Genomic DNA, 20,656 nt, shown 5'->3' with positions numbered 1-20,656 from the left:
GTCTTTTAAAAAGCATTTAGAAAGTTACATGGGTAAGATGGCTATAGAGGGATATGGGCCAAATGCGGGCAATTGGGACTAGCTTTGGGGTTTAAAAAAAAGGGCGGCATGGACAAGTTGGCCAAAGGGCCTGTTTCCATGCTGTAAACCTCTGTGACTCTATGAGGGGGGAAGCTTACTGATGGTGATTTAACCTGAGGATCACCAGACCTCAGGTGAGGGGGCAAAGTTGAGAAGACGGGGCCTTTATGAATAACCTCAGCCGGTACGGGAATTGAACCCACGCTGTTGGCATCGCTCTGCTTCACTAATCAGCCATTCAAGCCAATTGAACTAAAGCAACATCAATTATTTATGGAACATGCTCCTGGAGTCCTTCTCTTGTAGGACTGGTCACGGAGGCCAAGCCATACCCACTTTTTCCAGTTCTCGCTGCTGTATTCTGGTCAGTTTAGATACCCGAAAGTCATTTTAACAAATTATGGAGAGAAGTAAGATGGGTGAGGGGGTAGGGTGGATTGAGGAGGACGGGGGGGGGAGGGGGGGGTGCTGTTGGAAGGGTGGACCAAGGGCAATGTTACGGTTGGGGAGCGGTCTGGTGGGCTGATTGGTTGGGGGTTAGGCGGAGGGGTGAGGGGGTAGGAGTAGTTGGGGTGTGAGGTTAGGCAGAGGCAGGAGAGATGGAGGGGTTATGGGGGGAGTAGTTAGAGAGTGGGTGTTAGTCAGAGGAGGTGTGTGGGTGGCAGCTAGGGCGTTGGGATTTAGAGGGTGCAGGTGTTTAGTCAGGGTGAGGATGAGTCAGAGGCATTTGGGATAGTCAGGAGGTTGGGAGAAGTGAGAGGTAGTCAGGGGATGGCGGGAAGTTAGTGAGGGATAGAGGTAGTTGGAAGGTTGTGAGGTTAGGCGCAGGTTTGGGGAGTAATCAGGAGTGTTGAGGCAGGGTGGGTGGTAGTCAGACCAGACCAGAAACTGCACGGTGTGTTATGATGTTAAATTAGTTCCCAACAGTATTTTTCTATTTTGACATCAGTGTGAGGATAAGATATTTCACACCAGGTGTGATTCTATTGACACACTAGGGAGCTTTTATCAAAACAAACTTTATTTAACAATACAATTTAAATATAATGAATAAATTAGCTTAACTTTACTAATTCAAATATTCAAACATGACAAGATGCAATTCTTAACTGCTAATCTATCTCTATTAGTTCCAATTTAAGCAATATTCCTCATAGACTTAAAGTCCCCTTCAAAAATCAGTTAGCAAACAATGCAGACTTATGTGCTGATATGTGGGCTACCACTCCTCAAGCCTTTGAACACCCCTGGAGATAGAGAGACACCTGCCTTCTGACACTCAAACAGCAGCAGCCTGAGAGAGAGAGAAAAATACCTCTTGCTTTGTTGAGCATCAAGCAGAACTAATTGTTTCTCCCTGCAAGCTTAGCTCCACCCATTAGCATGACACAGTCTCTTGTCAGTCAACCTAATGAAACCCTACTCTGAAACCCCAGGGGGAAAACCAAAATAAACAAAAATCCATTAGCTCAGATTTAAAACAAACACCCCATTATCTCAAAGCAATTATCCTCCTGAATTCTCAGCACGTGGGGTGCCTGGTGCAGACAGATCAGCACCATATAAACAGAGCTGACTTCTACACATACCCTTCACAAAAAACGTGATATAAATACATTTCTTAAACGCACAGGTCCCTGGTAGCTTAACGCACAGATGTCAATTATGGAGATTACAATATTGTATCTTCAAGAGCAAGCATAAAGTATGAAAATGATGAAGAGTTTAATAAGGTTTCTCTCCTTACTTATCTGGATTTTCTTCCTCCATGTCTCTTGCCTGCTGATTGCTGGAACATTGAAGCTGTGAGCTCGTCTTAGAGCTGAGACAAAAAAAAAGCAGAAAGCACAAGTAATTGGGTTAAGGAAAACTTCCAAGCAGAAAAGTCGATGAATTTATTGCCTTATAGACTCCTGGACAATGTCACATGTAAGGAGAGTCAGGAGCCAGTACAGTCTTTTGGTAGTGTGAGCTTAGTGGCAGGGTGGGGTGGGGCGTGGGGGATGGGGGGTGGGGGGGGGGGGGGGTAATTAGATCAGGGGCATATATTTCATAGAATCATAGAATCCCTGTAGTGCAGAAGGAGGACATTCAGCCCATCGAGCCTGCGCCAGCAACAATCCCACCCAGGCCCTGTAACTCATAAATCCTGCTAATCCCCCAACACAAACCCTGCTATTCCTCCTGACGCTAAGGGGCAATTTAGCACGGCCAATCCAACTAACCTGCACATCTTTGGAGCGAGCGAGGAAACCGGAGCACCCGGAGGAAACCCACGCAGACACGGGGAGAACACGCAGACTCCACATAGACAGTCACCCAAAGGCCAGAATTGAACCCGGGTCCCTGGCGCTGAGAGGCAGCAGTGCTAACCACTGCGCCCAACGTGCTGCCAATTATCCTGCATTTATCCCCCATTTCAAAGTAACATGCCCTTCCTTTCCTTATTTTCACATTTGCATTGTAAATTTGTATGTCAAAATTTAACATGGGAACTACCTATGTAAACATGTCATGCTGTAATTACAACCTCCCCCCAGCAGAGGCATTGCAGTATTTATAATACAAATAGAATAAGAGGGTGTGTGAACAATTGTAAACATTTGAATGTATTGTGAGCGACATGTGTGGAGAATCACAGTGCCAGTTTCCTACATTACAGTAGTGACTACACAGCCATCGTACGTCATTGCTCTAGGGCAACCTGAGGTGGTGAAAGATGCTATAGAAATGCAGGTCTTGCTGCTTTTAGATGCAGTGCAATTACTTGTTATGGTCGGGAAAATCCGGAACAACGTGATGTGAGCTTAAAGTTAAAACTAGGCGATTCAGGAATGAAATCAGGAAAAACATCTTCATCAAAAGGGGAATGGAAATCTGCAACACTCTTCCCCAAAAAGCTGCTGAAGCTGGAAGTCGCTTGGAGCTTTCCGGACTGTGATCAACATTTTTTTATTTGGTACGGGAATCAAGGAGCCAATGTGGCGAAATGAAATCACTTGACCACGATCTAACTGAAGGCAGTACGGCTTCAAAGGGGCTGAATGGCCTCCGCTTGTTTCTGCCAATACATTGGGGAGGCTGTGAATTTCTGCAGCGGATTATTCTGCCCAAGTTACAGAGGATGGTTGGGAATGGCAACTGACCCCTCCCCGTGCCTGAACACATCCCCCCTGAGACAGGGCTACGAGGACAGTGAATGATGTACGGTGACTGTTAGCATATGAGCAAATATGACACTGAGTTAATGAGTGGCAAGATCCTATAAACATCAGTGAGATAAAGATCCATTAAAGCTATTTCTGCGAGAGTTGGCAAATTGAGCAGGTGTAATCTCCTCCAGTTCCAGCACCCTCCCTCTCTCTGCAAACTCCTCCTTCCCACCACCCTCCCTCTCTCTGCAATCTCCTCCTTCCCACCACCCTCCCTATCTCTGCAATCTCCTCCAGTTCCAGCACCCTCCCTCTCTCTGCAATCTCCTCCAGTTCCAGCACCCTCCCTATCTCTGCAATCTCCTCCAGTTCCAGCACCCTCCCTCTCTCTGCAATCTCCTCCAGTTCCAGCACCCTCCCTCTCTCTGCAATCTCCTCCAGTCCCAGCACCCTCCCTATCTCTGCAATCTCCTCCTTCCCACCACCCTCCCTATCTCTGCAATCTCCTCCTTCCCACCACCCTCCCTATCTCTGCAATCTCCTCCAGTCCCAGCACCCTCCCTATCTCTGCAATCTCCTCCTTCCCACCACCCTCCCTATCTCTGCAATCTCCTCCTTCCCACCACCCTCCCTATCTCTGCAATCTCCTCCAGTCCCACCACCCTCCCTCTCTCTGTAATCTCCTCCAGTTCCAGCACCCTCCCTCTCTCTGCAATCTCTTCCAGTCCCACCATCCTCCCTATCTCTGCAATCTCCTCCAGTGCTACCACCCTCCCTCTCTCTGTAATCCCCTCCAGTGCCACCACCCTCCCTCTCTCTGTAATCCCCTCCAGTCCCACCATCCTCCCTATCTCTGCAATCTCCTCCAGTCCCACCACCCTCCCTCTCTCTGCAATCTCCTCCAGTCCCACCACCCTCCCTCTCTCTGCAATCTCTTCCAGTCCCACCATCCTCCCTATCTCTGCAATCTCCTCCAGTCCCACCATCCTCCCTCTCTCTGCAATCTCTTCCAGTCCCACCATCTTCCCTATCTCTGCAATCTCCTCCAGTCCCACCACCCTCCCTATCTCTGCAATCTCCTCCAGTCCCACCATCCTCCCTCTCTCTGCAATCTCTTCCAGTCCCACCATCTTCCCTATCTCTGCAATCTCCTCCAGTCCCACCACCCTCCCTATCTCTGCAATCTCCTCCAGTCCCACCACCCTCCCTCTCTCTGTAATCTCCTCCAGTCCCACCATCCTCCCTATCTCTGCAATCTCCTCCAGTGCCACCACCCTCCCTCTCTCTGTAATCCCCTCCAGTCCCACCACCCTCCCTATCTCTGCAATCTCCTCCAGTCCCACCATCTTCCCTCTCTCTGCAATCTCCTCCAGTCCCACCACCCTCCCTCTCTCTGTAATCTCCTCCATTACCATCATCCTCCCTCTCTCTGTAATCTCCTCCAGTCCCACCATCCTCTCTCTCTCTGCAATCTCCTCCAGTCCAACCACCCTCCCTCTCTCTGTAATCTCCTCCATTACCAACATCCTCCCTATCTCTGTAATCTCCTCCAGTCCCACCACCCTCCCTCTGCAATCTCCTCCAGTCCAACCACCCTCCCTCTCTCTGTAATCTCCTCCATTACCAACATCCTCCCTATCTCTGTAATCTCCTCCAGTCCCACCACCCTCCCTCTGCAATCTCCTCCAGTCCCTCCCCTCTCCCTATCTCTGCAATCTCCTCCAATTCTGGCCTTATGCGCATTGCTGATTTGAATGACATTGACAGCTGTGCCTTTCTGAGTTCGAAACACTGGAATTCCCTCGCAAATCACTCCGTCTGTCTACCTCCATCCCCTCCTTTAGGACTTTCCTTTAGACTACTTTTAACTTTTGGTCACTTGCCCTAATACTGCTTATATTTTCTCAAAGGAAAGTCTTGTTTGATAATCATACTTGTGAAGTGATTTGCTTTATTAGGTGTTTTATTAGGTTAGCGGGGCTATACAAACGAAAGATGTTGTTGTTGGAGTGGGGCTTGAGCTCAAAGGGCAGAATTTTATGAAAAGAACTCTAAGTGTCGAAAAAGCAAGAAAACGGGACAGTTTCAGACATGTTTTTTGCGTGAGTTTAAAAATGCAATCTTATGACACTTAATGCAAAATATCTGCCAGGATGTGATTCTTGCCCACAGTTGGGAGTGGGTGGGAGTGGGATGGGTGGAACCGGAGTTCATCGGGAAAGCCAATGGGTAGGCACCCCGATATTCTGCTGTACTGGGAGATCTCCTGCCACCCTCCGCCAATCACTCCCCCTGCAGAGTTTCAGAGCTCCCCCCGTCCTTCTCCACTTACCACTCCTTCTGCAGAGCTTTCCCCCTCCCCCGATCACCCTCCCCTGCAGAGCTCCCCCCCCCGTCAATCGCTTCCCCGAAAGAGTTCTCCCCCTCCCAACCCTGCAGTATTCCCCCCTTGTCTCCCCCACCATAGCTCCACCCCACTCTGGCTCTGCCCCCTTGGCACTGCCCCTGGAACAGTTATGGTACCCGGTGGGCAGTGCCAGGATGAGCTGTCGAGCACTGCTCCATGGACGCTGCCCGACCCTGCCCCCGGTCACCCGGGGGCTTCACTGGCCTCTGATCCTGTCCTGGCGAAACCATCACATCTTACCCTGGTTGGTGGGGACCATAGGTGATTCCCGTTGGGGAGAGCCTGGGCCGGTGAGGTGGTTAAGGTAAGTGAGCCCACACGATAGTGGCCAGGACTCGGTTAATGACATGCAAAACATGTCATTAATATTTAAATCGGCTTGGCGCCCAGAAAAGACGCAAAGTCAATTTCGCCGGCAAAACAGCGGCGGTATGATCGGGGGAGGTGAGAAACTGGGCGCAGACCTGATTTCCTGCCTCCTGCCCGATCTTATCACCTCACCTGGCTAGGTGTGGGCAGGATGAGGTCACAAGATCGTGCCCATAATCTCTGACTCACAGGTAAGACTGAACCAAGCGAAGCCGTTCTAAACCCAGCTAAAAGGTTAGGATGGATTTCACCCACAATCCCACACAGAGGTTTAATGCTGGCAGCATTTACGCCCCATACAAAGAAACAGTGAAACATAGAAGATAGGAGGAGGAGGAGGCCATTCGGCCCTTCGAGCCTGCTCCACCATTCATCACAATCATGGCTGATCGTCCAACTCAATAGCCTAATCCTGCTTCCTCCCCATAACCTTTGATCCCATTCACCCATTCACCCCAAGTGCTATGTCCACATACATTCAATGTTTTGGCATCAACTACTTCCTGTGGTAATGAATTCCATAGGTTCACAACGCTTTGAGTGAAGAAATGTCTCCTCACCTCCGTCCTAAATGGTCTACCCTGAATCCTCAGACTGTGACCCCTGGTTCTGGACACCCCCTGAATATCCTCCCTGCATCTATCTTGTCTGGTCCTGTTAGAACTTTATAAGTCTCTGTGAGATCCCCCCTCATTCATCTGAACTCCAGCGAAAACAATCCTAACCTAGTCAATCTCTCCTCGTACATCAGTCCCGCCATCCCCGGAATCAGCGGAATCACCTTGGGATGAAGTCCCAATTGAGACCAGGCTGCCCACCAATCCGATTGGCTGGCAGCTCTGTAGTCTCAGCAAGTGCCAGGTGGGCACAGTGGCCAATGCTGGAACTACAGGCAGTCCCACCATGCTGAGGACCCCATGTAAATCTGTGCTTCGGAAATCATAGAAATCATAGAAACCCGACAGTGCAGAAAGAGGCCATTCGGCCCATCGAGTCTGCACCGACCATAATTCCACCCAGGCCCTACCCCCACATCCCTACATATTTACCCGCTTATCTCTTTAACCGACGCATCTCAGGACACTAAGGGGCAATTTAGCATGGCCAATCAACCTAACTCGCACATCTTTGGACTGTGGGAGGAAGCCGGAGCACCCGGAGGAAACCCACGCAGACACGAGGAGAATGTGCAAACTCCACAAAGACAGCGACCCAGGCCGGGAATCGAACCCAGGTCCCTGGAGTCTCAGCGAATGAGGAGTTTGGGGTTTGCTGGGGGGGGGGGGGGGGTGCAGATTCCAGAGGGGGAAGGATTAAAGGGAAGGGAGTGACCTGGTTACTTGAAGGGATGAAGGGGGGAATCCAATAGGCCCAGGAAGCCCCCAAAGAATCCCCCGCACTCTTGCCCAACAACAGCTGAAGTTACTGGGCTGCCTGCATGGCATGGGCCTCCCGATACCCCCTCACCACCACTGATAGAATACCATAACTGGCCACGTAAGGGACTCAGTAGGCCCAGGCAGCACCTCCCTTGAACCCCCAGCAAATATCTTGGGTGTGGGTGTCTAAGCAGTGGGCAGGCGAGCTGCCCGCCTTTAAATCTGCCGTGGGGTGAGTGGATTGCAGTCCTTGAGTTTGCCACTAGATGGTGATGTAGTTCACTAAATGTTCCCACACAAAGTCTGGGAAAATGGAAGAAAGATTTGACTTTTTATGAAGCTTTTCACAACCTCAGGACATCCCAAAGAATCTTACAGCTAATTAAGTACCTTTGAAAAGGAGTTACTGCTGTAAGGTAGGAAACACGGGCTCCAATGTATGCACACAAGCTCATGCAATCAGCAATATGATAATGACTAGATCATCTGTTTCAATGATGTTCACTGAGGGATGAATGTTAGTTCAGGACACCAGAGAGAATTCCACTGCTCTTCCTCACTGCAATGGCCATTGAAACTATTACCCCCACCTGATAGCACATAGGGGGCCTCAGTTTAATTCTCATTTAAAAGATGCACCTCCAACAGTGCAGTGCTCTCTCAGTACTCTCGCTCTGACAGTGCAGCACTCCCTCACTACTGCCCCTCTGACAGTGCAGCACTCCCTCAATACTGACCCTCTGACAGTGCAGCACCCTCCCAGTACTGACCCTCTGACAGTGCAGCACTCCCTCAGTACTGACCCTCTGACAGTGCAGCACTCCCTCAGTACTGACCCTCTGACAGTGCAGCGCTCCCTCAGTGCTGACCCTCTGACAGTGCAGTGCTCCCTCAGTGCTGACCCTCTGACAGTGCAGTGCTCCCTCAGTGCTGACCCTCTGACAGTGCAGTGCTCCCTCAGTGCTGACCCTCTGACAGTGCAGCGCTCCCTCAGTGCTGACCCTCTGACAGTGCAGTGCTCCCTCAGTGCTGACCCTCTGACAGTGCAGTGCTCCCTCAGTACTGCCCCTCTGACAGTGCAGCACTCCCTCAGTACTGACCCTCTGACAGTGCAGCACTCCCTCAGTCCTGACCCTCTGACAGTGCAGCACTCCCTCAGTCCTGCCCCTGGAGTGTCAGCCTGGATTACCTGCTCAGGTCTCAGAACTAGAATTTGAAGCCTTAAATGTGTGGAGAAAGAGAGTGTTAACTACTGAGGTACAACTGTCACGTTGCGAATGAAACTTTAGCGATGAGAGATTGTGTCCTCCTGGGAGATTCACTCAGAGTTCCAAACTTAGATTAAAGCATCGCCTGCAGTGTGAAGCGGTAATCATTCTGCACTGACACTGAGAGTTCTAGTGGAAATGCAGATTATATCCTGCTGCAAAATGTTTAGGTAAGAAATCAACCTGTGTGACAAGACAGAAGGGAATCATTCTTTCAAATATCTATCATTTAATTTGAAAACTATTTATCTTATCTCTGCCAATTCATTGACAGTAGACAAAGCATAAGAGGAGGAACAATTGAAGCTTACAGAAAAGAAAGACGCACGGTGGCACAGTGGTTAGCACTGTTGCCTCACAGTGCCAGGGATCTGGGTTCAATTCCAGCCTTGGGTGACTGTGTGGGACTGCGTGGGTTTCTTCCCATAGTCCAAAGTTGTGTAGGTTAGGCGGATTGATCATGCTTAATTGCCACTTAGTGTCAGGGGAATTAGCCCAGTAAATACCTGGGGTTACAGGGATGGGGCCTGGGTGGGATTGTTGTCAGTGCAGGCTTGGCCCATCGCACCTCTTATAAAGAGCTATCCAATTGGTGCCATTCCTTCTGCTCTTCCCCCCCCCCCCCCCAACCCTGCATTTTTCCCTCCGCAAGTATTTATCCAATTTCCCTTCCTCAAGTTGCGACTGAATCTGCTTCTGTCACCCTTTCAGGTATTGCAGTCTGAACTAATCAGTTCGCTTTGGAAAAATAATTCTCCCCATTGCCCTCTCTGGTTACTTTGTCATTGATACTTTGTGATGGTTATCTCACTTTCCTGATCTTGATCTCGAAGATAGGTGAAAGGGCATGTTGTGAGGAGGATATTGTAATTCTGGGATATAAATAGAATGGGTGAGTGGGTGAAAACCTGGCAAATGGGGTTTAATGTGGGGAAGTGTGAGGTCATGCTTTGGTAGGAAGAATCGAAGGGTAGATTATTATCTAAATGGAGAGAGAGACTGCAGGTGAGCGAAGTACGGAGGGACCTAGGTGTTGTGGCGCGTGAATCACAAAAAGCTAGCAAGCTGATCCAACGGGTAGTTAAGAAGGCAATTGGCTTTATGCCTTTATTGCAAAGGGGCTGGAGTTTAAAAATAGGTAGGTTTTGTTGTAATTATACAGGGTCTTGGTGAGGCAATTTTTGTCCCCTTACTTAAAAAAAGGATACAGTAACATTGGAGGCAGTTCAAAGGAAATTCACCAGGTTAATTCCTGGGATGAGTGTGTTGTCCTATCAAGACAGACTAAATAGTCTGGCTCTGTATTCCTTGGAGTTTAAAAGAGTGAGGGGTGACTTTATTTTAAACATATAAGATCCTGAGGGGGTTTGACAGGGTAGATGGTGAGAGGTTCTCACTAGTGGGAGAGTCTCGAACAAGGCGACAAAGCGACAAGATAAAGGGCCGGTCATTCAATACTGAGGTGAATAGAAATTTCTTCTCACAGAGGGTGGTGAATCTCCGGAATTCTCTGCCCCAGAGGATGGTGGAGGCCGGATCATTGGAAGCATTTGAAGTGGAGATGGATAAATATTTAATAGATCGAGGAATAGAGAGAGGCCAATGGGGAAACGGCACAGAAAAGGAGTTGAGGCCGACATAGATCAGCCATGATGCACGGTGGCACAGTGGTTAGCACTGCTGCCTCGCAACGCCGGGGTCCCAGGTTCAATTCCGGCCTTGGGGCACTGTCTGTGTGGAGTTTGCACGTTCTCCCCGTGGGTCCCCTCCAGGTGCTCTGGTTTCCTCCCAAAGACATGCGGGTTAGGTTGATTGGCCATGCTAAATTGACTCTAGTGTTAGGGGGATTAGCAGGGTAAGTGCATGGGGTTGAAGGAATAGGGCCTGGGTGGAATTGTGGTCAGTGCAGACTCAATGGGCTGAATGGCCTCCTTCTGTACTGTAGGGATTCTATTCTATGATCAATGATTGTATTGAATGGCGGGGCAGGCTTGAAGGGCCTGGTGGCCTATTCCTGCTTCCATGTGCTCTCTTGTGATAAACTTCCCATTCCTTTTCTTCGGAAGGGCGGAGATGGTGTGGGCTGGCGGGGATGGCGTTCCTGATGGAATACCCTCCCCCATTGGGATGACACCAAGAATCTTAACGTGGATATTTAACTGTTGCTATGGGGTTATTGGGTGAATGAGGATGAAGGTGGTGGGTGGGGGGAATGGGGAGTTGGAAGGAATTTTGCTGGAATAACGTTGGGGGTCACAGGATCGCGGACGTGAAGTCAAACACTGATTGTAGATCTCTCGGAGAGTCAGGCCGTCAGTCTCGCTTCATCCCATTGAAACGAGACAAGCGACTGAATGAGATAACGTTCACATTCAAAGGTCCACCTTACGCATTCTAGCCAACATCAGAGGGTTTTGGGAGTGCGATGCGGGTGAGTGCAGAGTAAGACGTCAGATGTTGAGGCAGACCAGAACGTTACCTTCCTGAGCTTTGGAAGTGGAGTTGAATGGACCGATCTTTGGTTCTTCTTTGCCCAGTGTCTCACCATCCTCCGGGCTCTGCCCCTTGCTCACAGCTCTGGATGAGGGGGTCCCCGGGCTGGGGGAGATCGCTTGCCGAGAGGGGTCAGTGGGAGTCTCTGTCTCAGCTTCAGAACTGTTCAGGCAAAAACATAAAGGGGAAAGAAAGGGGAGGCGGGGAGGGGAACACACAAATTAATTAAGATGCAGGTTTTGGTATAGCCAAGACAGAAATGTACAGATATAGAGTGTAAAATAAAAGCAAAAGTACTGCGGATGCTGGAATCTGCAGATGACCCAATTCTGACAAAGGGTCATCTAGACTCGAAACGTTGGTTGTATTCTCTCCCCACAGATGCTGTCAGACCTGATATAAAGCGTAGTTCCTTTGTATTAAACTGAAGTTAATAAAATACCTCAGGATCCTGTGTCTGAAACTGGAACCTGTGGTCCAGCTTCATCATCAGCGATTGCTTCTATTTTTAGAACACCTTTTACATCAAGAAACCCAAAATGTTTCACAGGAACCTCTCACCTTCCAACCCCACCACCTCCTCCACCGAGAAGGGCAAGGTGCCAGGAACAGCACCACCTACAGGTTCCACTCTAGTTCACACCCCATCCTGACTTGGAAATGTGTCATCATTCCTTCATCGTCACTGCACTAACTGGATGGCTCGTCCAAAGAGCCAGCACAGGGACAATGGGCCAAGTGGCCTCATTCTCCACTGTAAGATTCTAGATTCTGGTAATATGTTATATTTCCTCATCTTATATTTCATAGGAACTCACACTGCCATCTACATTGTTGACATCAGTATCCTTGAAACTCTTCTCCTGGTTTTCAAGTTCTTCCATGGCCTCAACCCTCCTTACCTCTGCAACCTCCTCCAACCCTCCAAGATCTCTGCCCTCCTCATGTTCGGGCCTCTGCTGTATTTCCATTTCCATTGCTCCATCAAAAATACAGTAAGAGTTTTAACAACACCAGGTTAAAGTCCAACAGGTTTATTTGGTAGCAAATGCCATTAGCTTTCGGAGCGCTGCTCCTTCGTCAGATGGAGTGGAAATCTGCTCTCAAACAGGGCATACAGAGACACAAAATCAAGTTCCAGAATACTGATTAGAATGCGAATCTCTACAGCCAACCAGATCTTAAAGATACAGACAATGTGAGTGGAGGGAGCATTAAGCACAGGTTAAAAAGGTGTGTATTGTCTCCAGACAGGACAGCCAGTGAGATTCTGCAAGTCCAGGAGGCAAATTGTGGGGGTAACGGATAGTGTGACATAAACCCAAGATCCCTGTACCGCACTGTACCGTACTCACTGTACCGCAAGCCCACGGATAACCTCACGATGCTCCACTTCTCCAGCTTCCACCCTAAACACGTTAAAGAAGCCATCCCCTATGGACAAGCCCTCCGTATACACAGGATCTGCTCGGATGAGGAGGATCGTAACAGACACCTTCAGACGCTGAAAGATGCCCTCATAAGAACAGGATATGGCGCTCGACTCATCGATCGACAGTTCCGATGCGCCACAGCGAAAAACCGCACCGACCTCCTCAGAAGACAAACACGGGACACAGTGGACAGAGTACCTTCGTCGTCCAGTACTTCCCTGGAGCGGAGAAGCTACAGTATTTCCTCCGGAGCCTTCAACATGTCATTGATGAAGACGAACATCTCGCCAAGGCCATCCCCACACCACCACTTCTTGCCTTCAAACAACCGCACAACCTCAAACAGACCATTGTCCATAGCAAACTATCCAGCCTTCAGGAGAACAGTGACCACGACACCACACAACCCTGCCACAGCAGCCTCTGCAAGACGTGCCGGATCATCGACACGGATGCCATCATCTCACGTGAGAACACCATCTACCAGGTACACGGTACCTACTCTTGCAACTCGGCCAACGTTGTCTACCTGATACGCTGCAGGAAAGGACGTCCCGAGGCATGGTACATTGGGGAAACCATGCAGACACTACGACAACGGATGAATGAACACTGCTCGACAATCACCAGGCAAGACTGTTCTCTTCCTGTTGGGGAACACTTCAGCAGTCACGGGCATTCAGCCTCTGATCTTCGGGTAAGCGTTCTCCAAGGCGGCCTTCACGACACACGACAGCGCAGAATCGCTGAGCAGAAACTGATAGCCAAGTTCCACACACATGAGGACGGCCTCAACCGGGATCTTGGGTTCATGTCACACTATCAGTAACCCCCACAACTTGCCTCCTGGACTTGCAGAATCTCACTGGCTGTCCTGTCTGGAGACAATACACATCTCTTTAACCTGTGCTTAATGCTCCCTCCACTCACATTGTCTGTATCTTTAAGACCTGGTTGGCTGTAGAGATTCGCATTCTAATCAGTATTCTGGAACTTGATTTTGTGTCTCTGTATGCCCTGTTTGAGAGCAGATATCCACTCCATCTGACGAAGGGGCAGCGCTCCGAAAGCTAATGGCATTTGCTACCAAATAAACCTGTTGGACTTTAACCTGGTGTTGTTAAAACTCTTACCGTGTTTTTTCTGGAGCAGAGAAGACTGAGGAACGACCTGATTGAGGTGTTCAAGATTATGAGGGGCATGGGCAGGGTGGATAGGGAACAGCTGTTCCCCTTAGTTGAAGGGTCAGTCATGAGCGGACACAAGTTAAAAGTGAGGGATGGGAGGTTTAGGGGGGATTTGAGGAAAAACGTTTTTGCCCAGACGGTCTGGAATGCACTGCCTGGGAGGGTGGTGGAGGCGGGATGCCTCACATCCTTTAAAAAGCACCTGGATGAGCTCTTGGCACACCATAACATTCAGGGCTATGGGCCAAGAGCTGGCAAGTGGGATGAGGTGGGCAAGTCAGGGCATTTCATGTGTCAGTGCAGACTCAATGGGCCAAAGGGCCTCTTCTGCACTGTAGTATTCTGTGATTCTGTGAACCTTGTGATTGAGCCATCACCTGATCCATAGCGGACTCACAGCTTCCACCTCCCTTAAGACACAACTTCAAACCTACCTCTTTGACCAAGCTTTTGTTCGCCTGTGCTAATATCACCTCAGTGTCAAACTTTCTCTGGTAATATTTCTGTGAGCTACCTTGGGGCGTTTTACTCAGTTCAAGATGCTGGATAAACCAACACTGTTAATGTTGTATAAACAGAAAGTGCTGGAAAAGACTCAGCAGGTCTGGCAGCGTCTGTGGAGAGAGGAACAGAGCTAATGTTTCGAGTTCAAAATGATTCCACTTCTGAGGGTTCCAAGGGGGCCTCTCTCTCTACAAGTGCTGGCAGACCTGCTGTGTTTTCTTCCAGAACTTTCTGTTTCTATTTCAGACCTCCAGCACCCGCAGTGCTTTTCTTTTCTCGTTGTTGTTGTACGTTTTGTGCAATAGAATGATCCATCCCTCAGAATACAATGCAGCGCCTGACTTTTCCCGTGGTCCAATTGAACAGCAGCGGAACAGGATCGAGGGGATGAATAGTCTCCTCTGGCCTTCAGCAACGCCCAGCTGGATCCTTTAGGGTCCGATTAGTAAGTTTGCAGTTGACATGAAGATTGGTGGAGTTGCTGATAGTGCCGGGGATTGTCAGAGGGTACAACAAGATATATATATATATAGATTGAAGACTTGGGCACAGAAATGGCAGATGGAGTTTAATCTGGACAAATGCAATGTGATGCATTTTGGAGGATCAAATTTAGGTGCGAATTATATTGTAAATGGCAGAACCCTTAGGAACATTAACATACAGAGGGATCTGGGCATGCAGGTCCACAGCTCCCTAAAAGTGACAACACAGGTGGCCAAGGTGATTAAGAAAGCTTATGTCATGCTTGCCTTCATTGGCCAGGGCATTGAGTACAAGAGCTGGCAAATCATGTTGCAGGTATATAAAACCTTGGTTCGGCCGCATTTGGAGTATTGCATGCAGTTCTGGACACCACACTACCAGATGGACGTGGAAGCTTTGGAGAGAGTGTAAAGAAAGTTGACCAGGATGTTGCCTGTTCTCAAGGGCATTGACTACGAGGAGAGGTTGAATAAAATAGGATTGTTTTCACTGGAAAGACGGAGGCTGAGGGGAGACCTGATAGAGGTCTACAAAATTATGAGAGGCACTGACAGGGTGGACTGTCAGAGGCTTTTTCCCCGGGGTTGGAAGTGTCAATTACAAGGGGGCACAGGTTCAAGGTGAGAGGGGGAAAGTTTAAGGGAGATGTGCGGGGGAAGCTTTTCACGCAGAGAGTGGTGGGTGCCTGGAACACGCAGCCAGAGGGGGTGGTGGAAGCAGGAACATTAGCAACATTGAAGAGGCATCTGGATGGGTCCATGAATAGGGAGGGAATAGTGGGATACGGAGCGAGTAAGGGCAGGAGGTGTTTTTTAGTGTAGTCAGGGCATCATGAGCGGCACAGGCTTGGAGGGCCGAAGGGCCTGTTCCTGCACTGTACTTTTCTTTGTTCTTTGTTCTCTGACAGTAAGTAAGAGCAAAATATTTGAGCGAAACCTTCAGTTCTACACCAGCTTACGAAGCACTGAAGGTATTTTGTTTCTGGTGTCCAGAGTTGCATTTTTGATCTTTTACTGGAGTCCAGTCACGAATATAAATTCAACCCAAACTCCCAAGGTCTGTACAGGCACAGAGAATCTGGGAGATAGATTTCTAAGGAATATAGTCACCTGTTCCCAGACTTTATGACTCATTTCGATCTTCAGTTTAATCAGGAGTGAGGTCAGTGCCTGTGTTAAATGATCTGATGTCAAATGAAGCTGCAGATTATTGCAGCCAGAGCTCTGTAACATCAAAGTAAAACAATTCTTTACCCAGTTACCACAATCTCAGACCTGGTTTCACAAGATCGAGCGGCTAGTTACTCTCTCACTCTCTTCCAACTTTCTCCCCATGTTACATGGGGTCGCTACAATGCTGACTGGTCACCCCCCCCCCCCCCCCCTCCCATATTAACCAACATTTGGGATTTGGCAGGTGGCTTTAAAGCCCGATTCATGATTTGCGTAGGGTCCTTGATTATGCTGGCTGCTTTTCCAAGGCAGCGGGAAGTGTAGACAGTCAATGGATGGGAGGCTGGTTTGCGTGATGGACTGGGCTTCGTTCATGACCCTTTCTTGCGGTCTTGGGCAGAGCAGGAGCCATACCAAGCTGTGATACAACCAGAAAGAATGCTTTCTATGGTGCATCTGTAAAAGTTGGTGAGAGTCGTAGCTGAGATGCCAAATTTCCTGAGTCTTCTGAGAAAGTAGTGGGCTTGGAGAAAGTTGGTGGGCTTTCTTAACTATAGTGTTTGCGTGGAGGGACCAGGACAGGTTGTTGGTGATCTGAACACTTGAAGAAACTTGAAGCCCTCGACCATCTCCATTTCATCCCAGTTGATGACGACAGGGGCATGTCCTCCACAACACTTCCTGAAGTCGATGACTATCTCCTTTGTTTTACTGACACTGAGGGAGAGATTATTGTCGTTGCACCAATTCACCAGATTCTCTATCTCTTTCTTGAACTCTGTCTCATCAGTGTTTGAGATCCAACCCACTACAGTGGAATGCCCTTCCTGCTGCTAACCACGCGCCCTCCCCGCAACCCTTGCCCTTCATCGAGGCTGGGCACCAGCACACGCTGGGCTCGCCTGCACCCAAGGCTGGGCATTCCTGTAGACAATAAATTCTGGAGCTAGACTTGAACCTGGAGCATTCGAGCTCAGAGTGTGACTGCCTGAGCAGCAGACATATCCATTAGGAGGCTGAGTATTTAAAACTTATATAACTGTTGGGTTTGGTGTCAAAGTGCTTTGCCATCAGGATGTCATTGACAATAAACAACAAACAATAAGGGGGGGGGCTAGAATCATAGAATCAGACAGCACTGAATGAGGCCATTCGGTCCATGATGCAGCTGCTGGCCTTTTCATTACATTTTCCCTGCTCTTTCCTCGTGATGTGGAGATGCTGGTGTTGGACTGGGGTAAGCACAGTAAGAAGTCTCACAACACCAGGTCAAAGTCCAACAGGTTTATTTGGTAGCAAAAGCCACTAGCTTTCAGAGCGCTGCCCCTTCGTCAGGTAAGTGGGAGTTCTGTTCACAAACAGGGCACATAAAGACACAAACTCAATTGATTACTCTCAATTGAGTTTGTGTCTTTATATGCCCTGTTTGTGAACAGAACTCCCACTTACCTGACGAAGGAGCAGCGCTCCGAAAGCTAGTGGCTTTCCTCATAGCTCTACAAAAGTAAAGTGAAGTATAGTTTATTTATTAGTCACAAGTAGGCTTACATTCACACTGCAATGAAGTTACTGTGAAATTCCCCTAGTCGCCACACTCCGGCGCCTGTTCGGGTACACTGAGGGGAAATTTAGCATGGCCAATACACCCTAACCAGCACGTCTTTGGACTGTGGGAGGAAACCAGAGCACCCGGAGGAAAAACCCACGCAGTCACAGGGAGAATGTGCAAACTCCACACAGACAGTGACCCGAGCCGGGAATCGAACCTGGGTCCCTGGCGCTGTGAGGCAATGTGTCCATTCAAATATTTCTCCAATTCTCAACATTACTACATCAGCACTGCCCCCCCACCCAGCCCCCATTCCAAGTGGTGCATTCCGAATCACAAAATTGTCCTCATTTTCCCTCTGATACTTTTTACAAATTACTTTAAAATTGTATCCTCTGATTCCCAACCCTCCTGCTGCTTTATTTAAGCTGTCAAAACCCTTCATAATTTTGCACACCTCTATGAAATCTCCCCTTAACTGTCTCTGCTTGAAAGAGAGCAATCCCAGCTTCTCCAGTCTCTTCACAATTGAAGCCTGTCACTCCTATAAGACCATAAGAACACAAGATATAGGAGCAGAATTAGGCCATACGGCCCATCGAGTCTGCTTCGCCATTCAATCAAGGCTGATAAGGTTCTCAACCCCATTCTCCCACCCTTTTCCCCATAACCTTTGATCCCTTTACCAATCAAGAACCGATCTCTCTCTGTCTTCAATACACTCAATGACCGGGCCTCCACAGCTTTCTGCGGCAATGAATTCCATAGATTCACCACCCTCTGGTTGAAGAAATCCCTCCTCATCTCAGTTCTAAAGGGTCGTCCCTTTATTCCGAGGCTGTGCCCTCGGATCCTGGTCTCTCCGACTAATGGAAACATCTTCTCCACATCCAATCTATCCAGGCATGTTAGTATTCTGTAAGTTTCAATGAGATCCACCCCCCCTCTTCCTTCTAAACTCCAGTGAGTACAGACCCAGAGTCCTCAGATTCTCCTCATACATCAAGCCTTTCATTCCTGGGATCATTCTTGTGAACCTCTCCAGGACCAGCACATCCCTGCTTAGATATGGGGCCCAATATTGCTCACAATACTCCAAATGTGGTCTGACCAGAGCCTTATACAGCCTCAGCAGTACATCCCTGCTCTTGTATTCTCCACTCCTGGAACCATCCTAGTAGATCTCCCCTGCACCCTCCCCAAGGCCTTGACATTATTTCTAAAGTGTGGTGTTCAGAATTGGACACAATCTCCCGGCTGGGGCCCAGCCAGTTTTTTGAGTTTTGATAGCTTCCTCACAGTTTCACTCTGTACTTGTTAATAAAGCCACGGATTCCATTTGTTATTTAAAGTCTTCTCAATTTGTCCTGCTGCCTGCACACATTTGGGTACTTAGAGATCTTTCCTGCACCCCCTTTTATTTATTTTAAATTTTTACTCCATTCTTAAAGGTACAAAGCCAATGCTCAGGGTGGATCGGGCAAACCTGAATCCATTCCTTGCTTTCTCCAAAAACCAAATTGAAATTCAATTGAATCGAATTCATGGTCCCCTCGAGAGAGACATACAAGATCCAAGCTGACATGATAAGGCATTTCACCCCATCTTGGGCTCGATCTAATGCTTGATTTTAGCCAATTAAAGGGATCGCAGACTGCGGACATCGCCATGATGAGGAGCAATGGATCGCAGACAGCCCACAATTGCGGGGCTATGTGGTAAAGGCATGGGGGGGGTGAATAATTGGATAGCGATGGTGGGCCATAGGCTTTGTGTCATGCTGTACCATTCTATGGTTCTACAATTCAGTTGTGCAGCTGGTCATTAATACTTATTTTTAAATGCTGGGCTGTGAGCCAAGGAGTTAATGATGATGCAGCCAAAAGTCCTTTACCTCAATGCAAAACATGCAAGATAATTGGCATCTGAGGGCAGGGAAGGTCTTGAGGCAAAATACGCAGGTCACCTTCAGTACAACGCAAAGTTAACATCAAAAGTACCTGCTTCCATCACTCATCACTGTGACTCGGATCGCCAGGAGATTATCTGGAGATTTTTCAGGTGAGTGGCTCTCCAGGGTGGGGTGTGTCTCACGCAGGTCCAATTTTCCAGGTGCACATTTTGTTCTTTTACTGCCAATTGATCCAGTTTGAAGTGGATAAACTGCCAGCGAAATGAGAAGGAACATTATCGTCAATAACCCTCTGAGATTCATCAATCATTATCAATTATATCATATAGCTGATTCCCGAACACAGACAGGCAACTACCCGCAGATTACCAGCCATCATATTCACTACATTAATTTGCCCTACTTTTTAGTAAAGTGCTGGATTTTCACAAACACACACTCACACAAGGCTGAATTTAATGCCCTCCCCTGAGGTGAGTTTGGAGGCAGGGTGGGAGGATGGTTGGTTATCATAGAATCCTACAGTGCAGAAGAAGGCCATTCGGCCCATCAAGTCTGCACCGACCACAACCTACCCAGGTCCTATCCCCCTAACCCCATGCATTTACCCTAACTAGTCCCCCTGGCACTAAGGGGCAATTTTAGCATGGCCAATGCACCTAACCCACACATCTTTGGACTGTGGGAGGAAACCGGAGCACCCGGAGGAAACTCATGCAGACACGGGGAGAATGTGAAAACTCCACACAGACAGTGACCCCAAGCCGGGAATTGAACCCGGGTCCCTGGCGCTGTGAGGCAGCAGTGCTAACCACTGTGCCATCGTGCCGCCCACTGAGCCATCATGCCATTAGCCTGCCTCTGCCTCGATTAAGGCCAGGGTGAGACGGCCCGTGGATGGTCTTCACATCCCGGCACCAATTGAGGCCCTAAATAAGACCCGCCATCACCAATAGTCAGCCAGGCAGGAGTCTTGCGATGTGGGAAACTCTAAAAAGTAAACCCTATTGGGTTAGCTTGCGGGCTCCTGGAAACTACCTTGAGGGAGGGCTTGCCGAAAGCAACCTCCCTGCCCTTGCTACTGACACCCCTGCCCCCTGCGACGTCTAATCTGTGACATCATTCCATGACCCCCACATGCCCTCACTCACCTTTGCCCTGAGGTCCCTCAGCACTCTTGTGTCTCTGGCAGGTGGAGGCAGTGGCGTAGTGGTATTGTCACTGGACTAGTAATCCAGAGATCCAGAGCAAGATCTGGGGATCT

General features: G+C 48.9%; 1 protein-coding gene across 1 annotated transcript in view; it reads right to left on the bottom strand.

Moving 5' to 3' along the window:
- mical2b (microtubule associated monooxygenase, calponin and LIM domain containing 2b) overlaps positions 1-20,656 on the bottom strand; it is a 267,163-nt gene that overhangs the window by 51,394 nt on the left and 195,113 nt on the right. The window contains 3 exon segments of the mRNA XM_078221390.1: positions 1,829-1,903; positions 11,136-11,311; positions 19,481-19,643. Coding sequence (XP_078077516.1) covers positions 1,829-1,903; positions 11,136-11,311; positions 19,481-19,643 — 414 coding nt within the window.

Source organism: Mustelus asterias, chromosome 9 (assembly GCF_964213995.1).
Source record: "Mustelus asterias chromosome 9, sMusAst1.hap1.1, whole genome shotgun sequence".
In the NCBI taxonomy this organism is placed as follows: Eukaryota; Metazoa; Chordata; class Chondrichthyes; order Carcharhiniformes; family Triakidae; genus Mustelus; species Mustelus asterias.
Note: the sequence above shows the minus strand (reverse complement) of the source record. Positions and strands in the feature narration are given on the sequence as shown.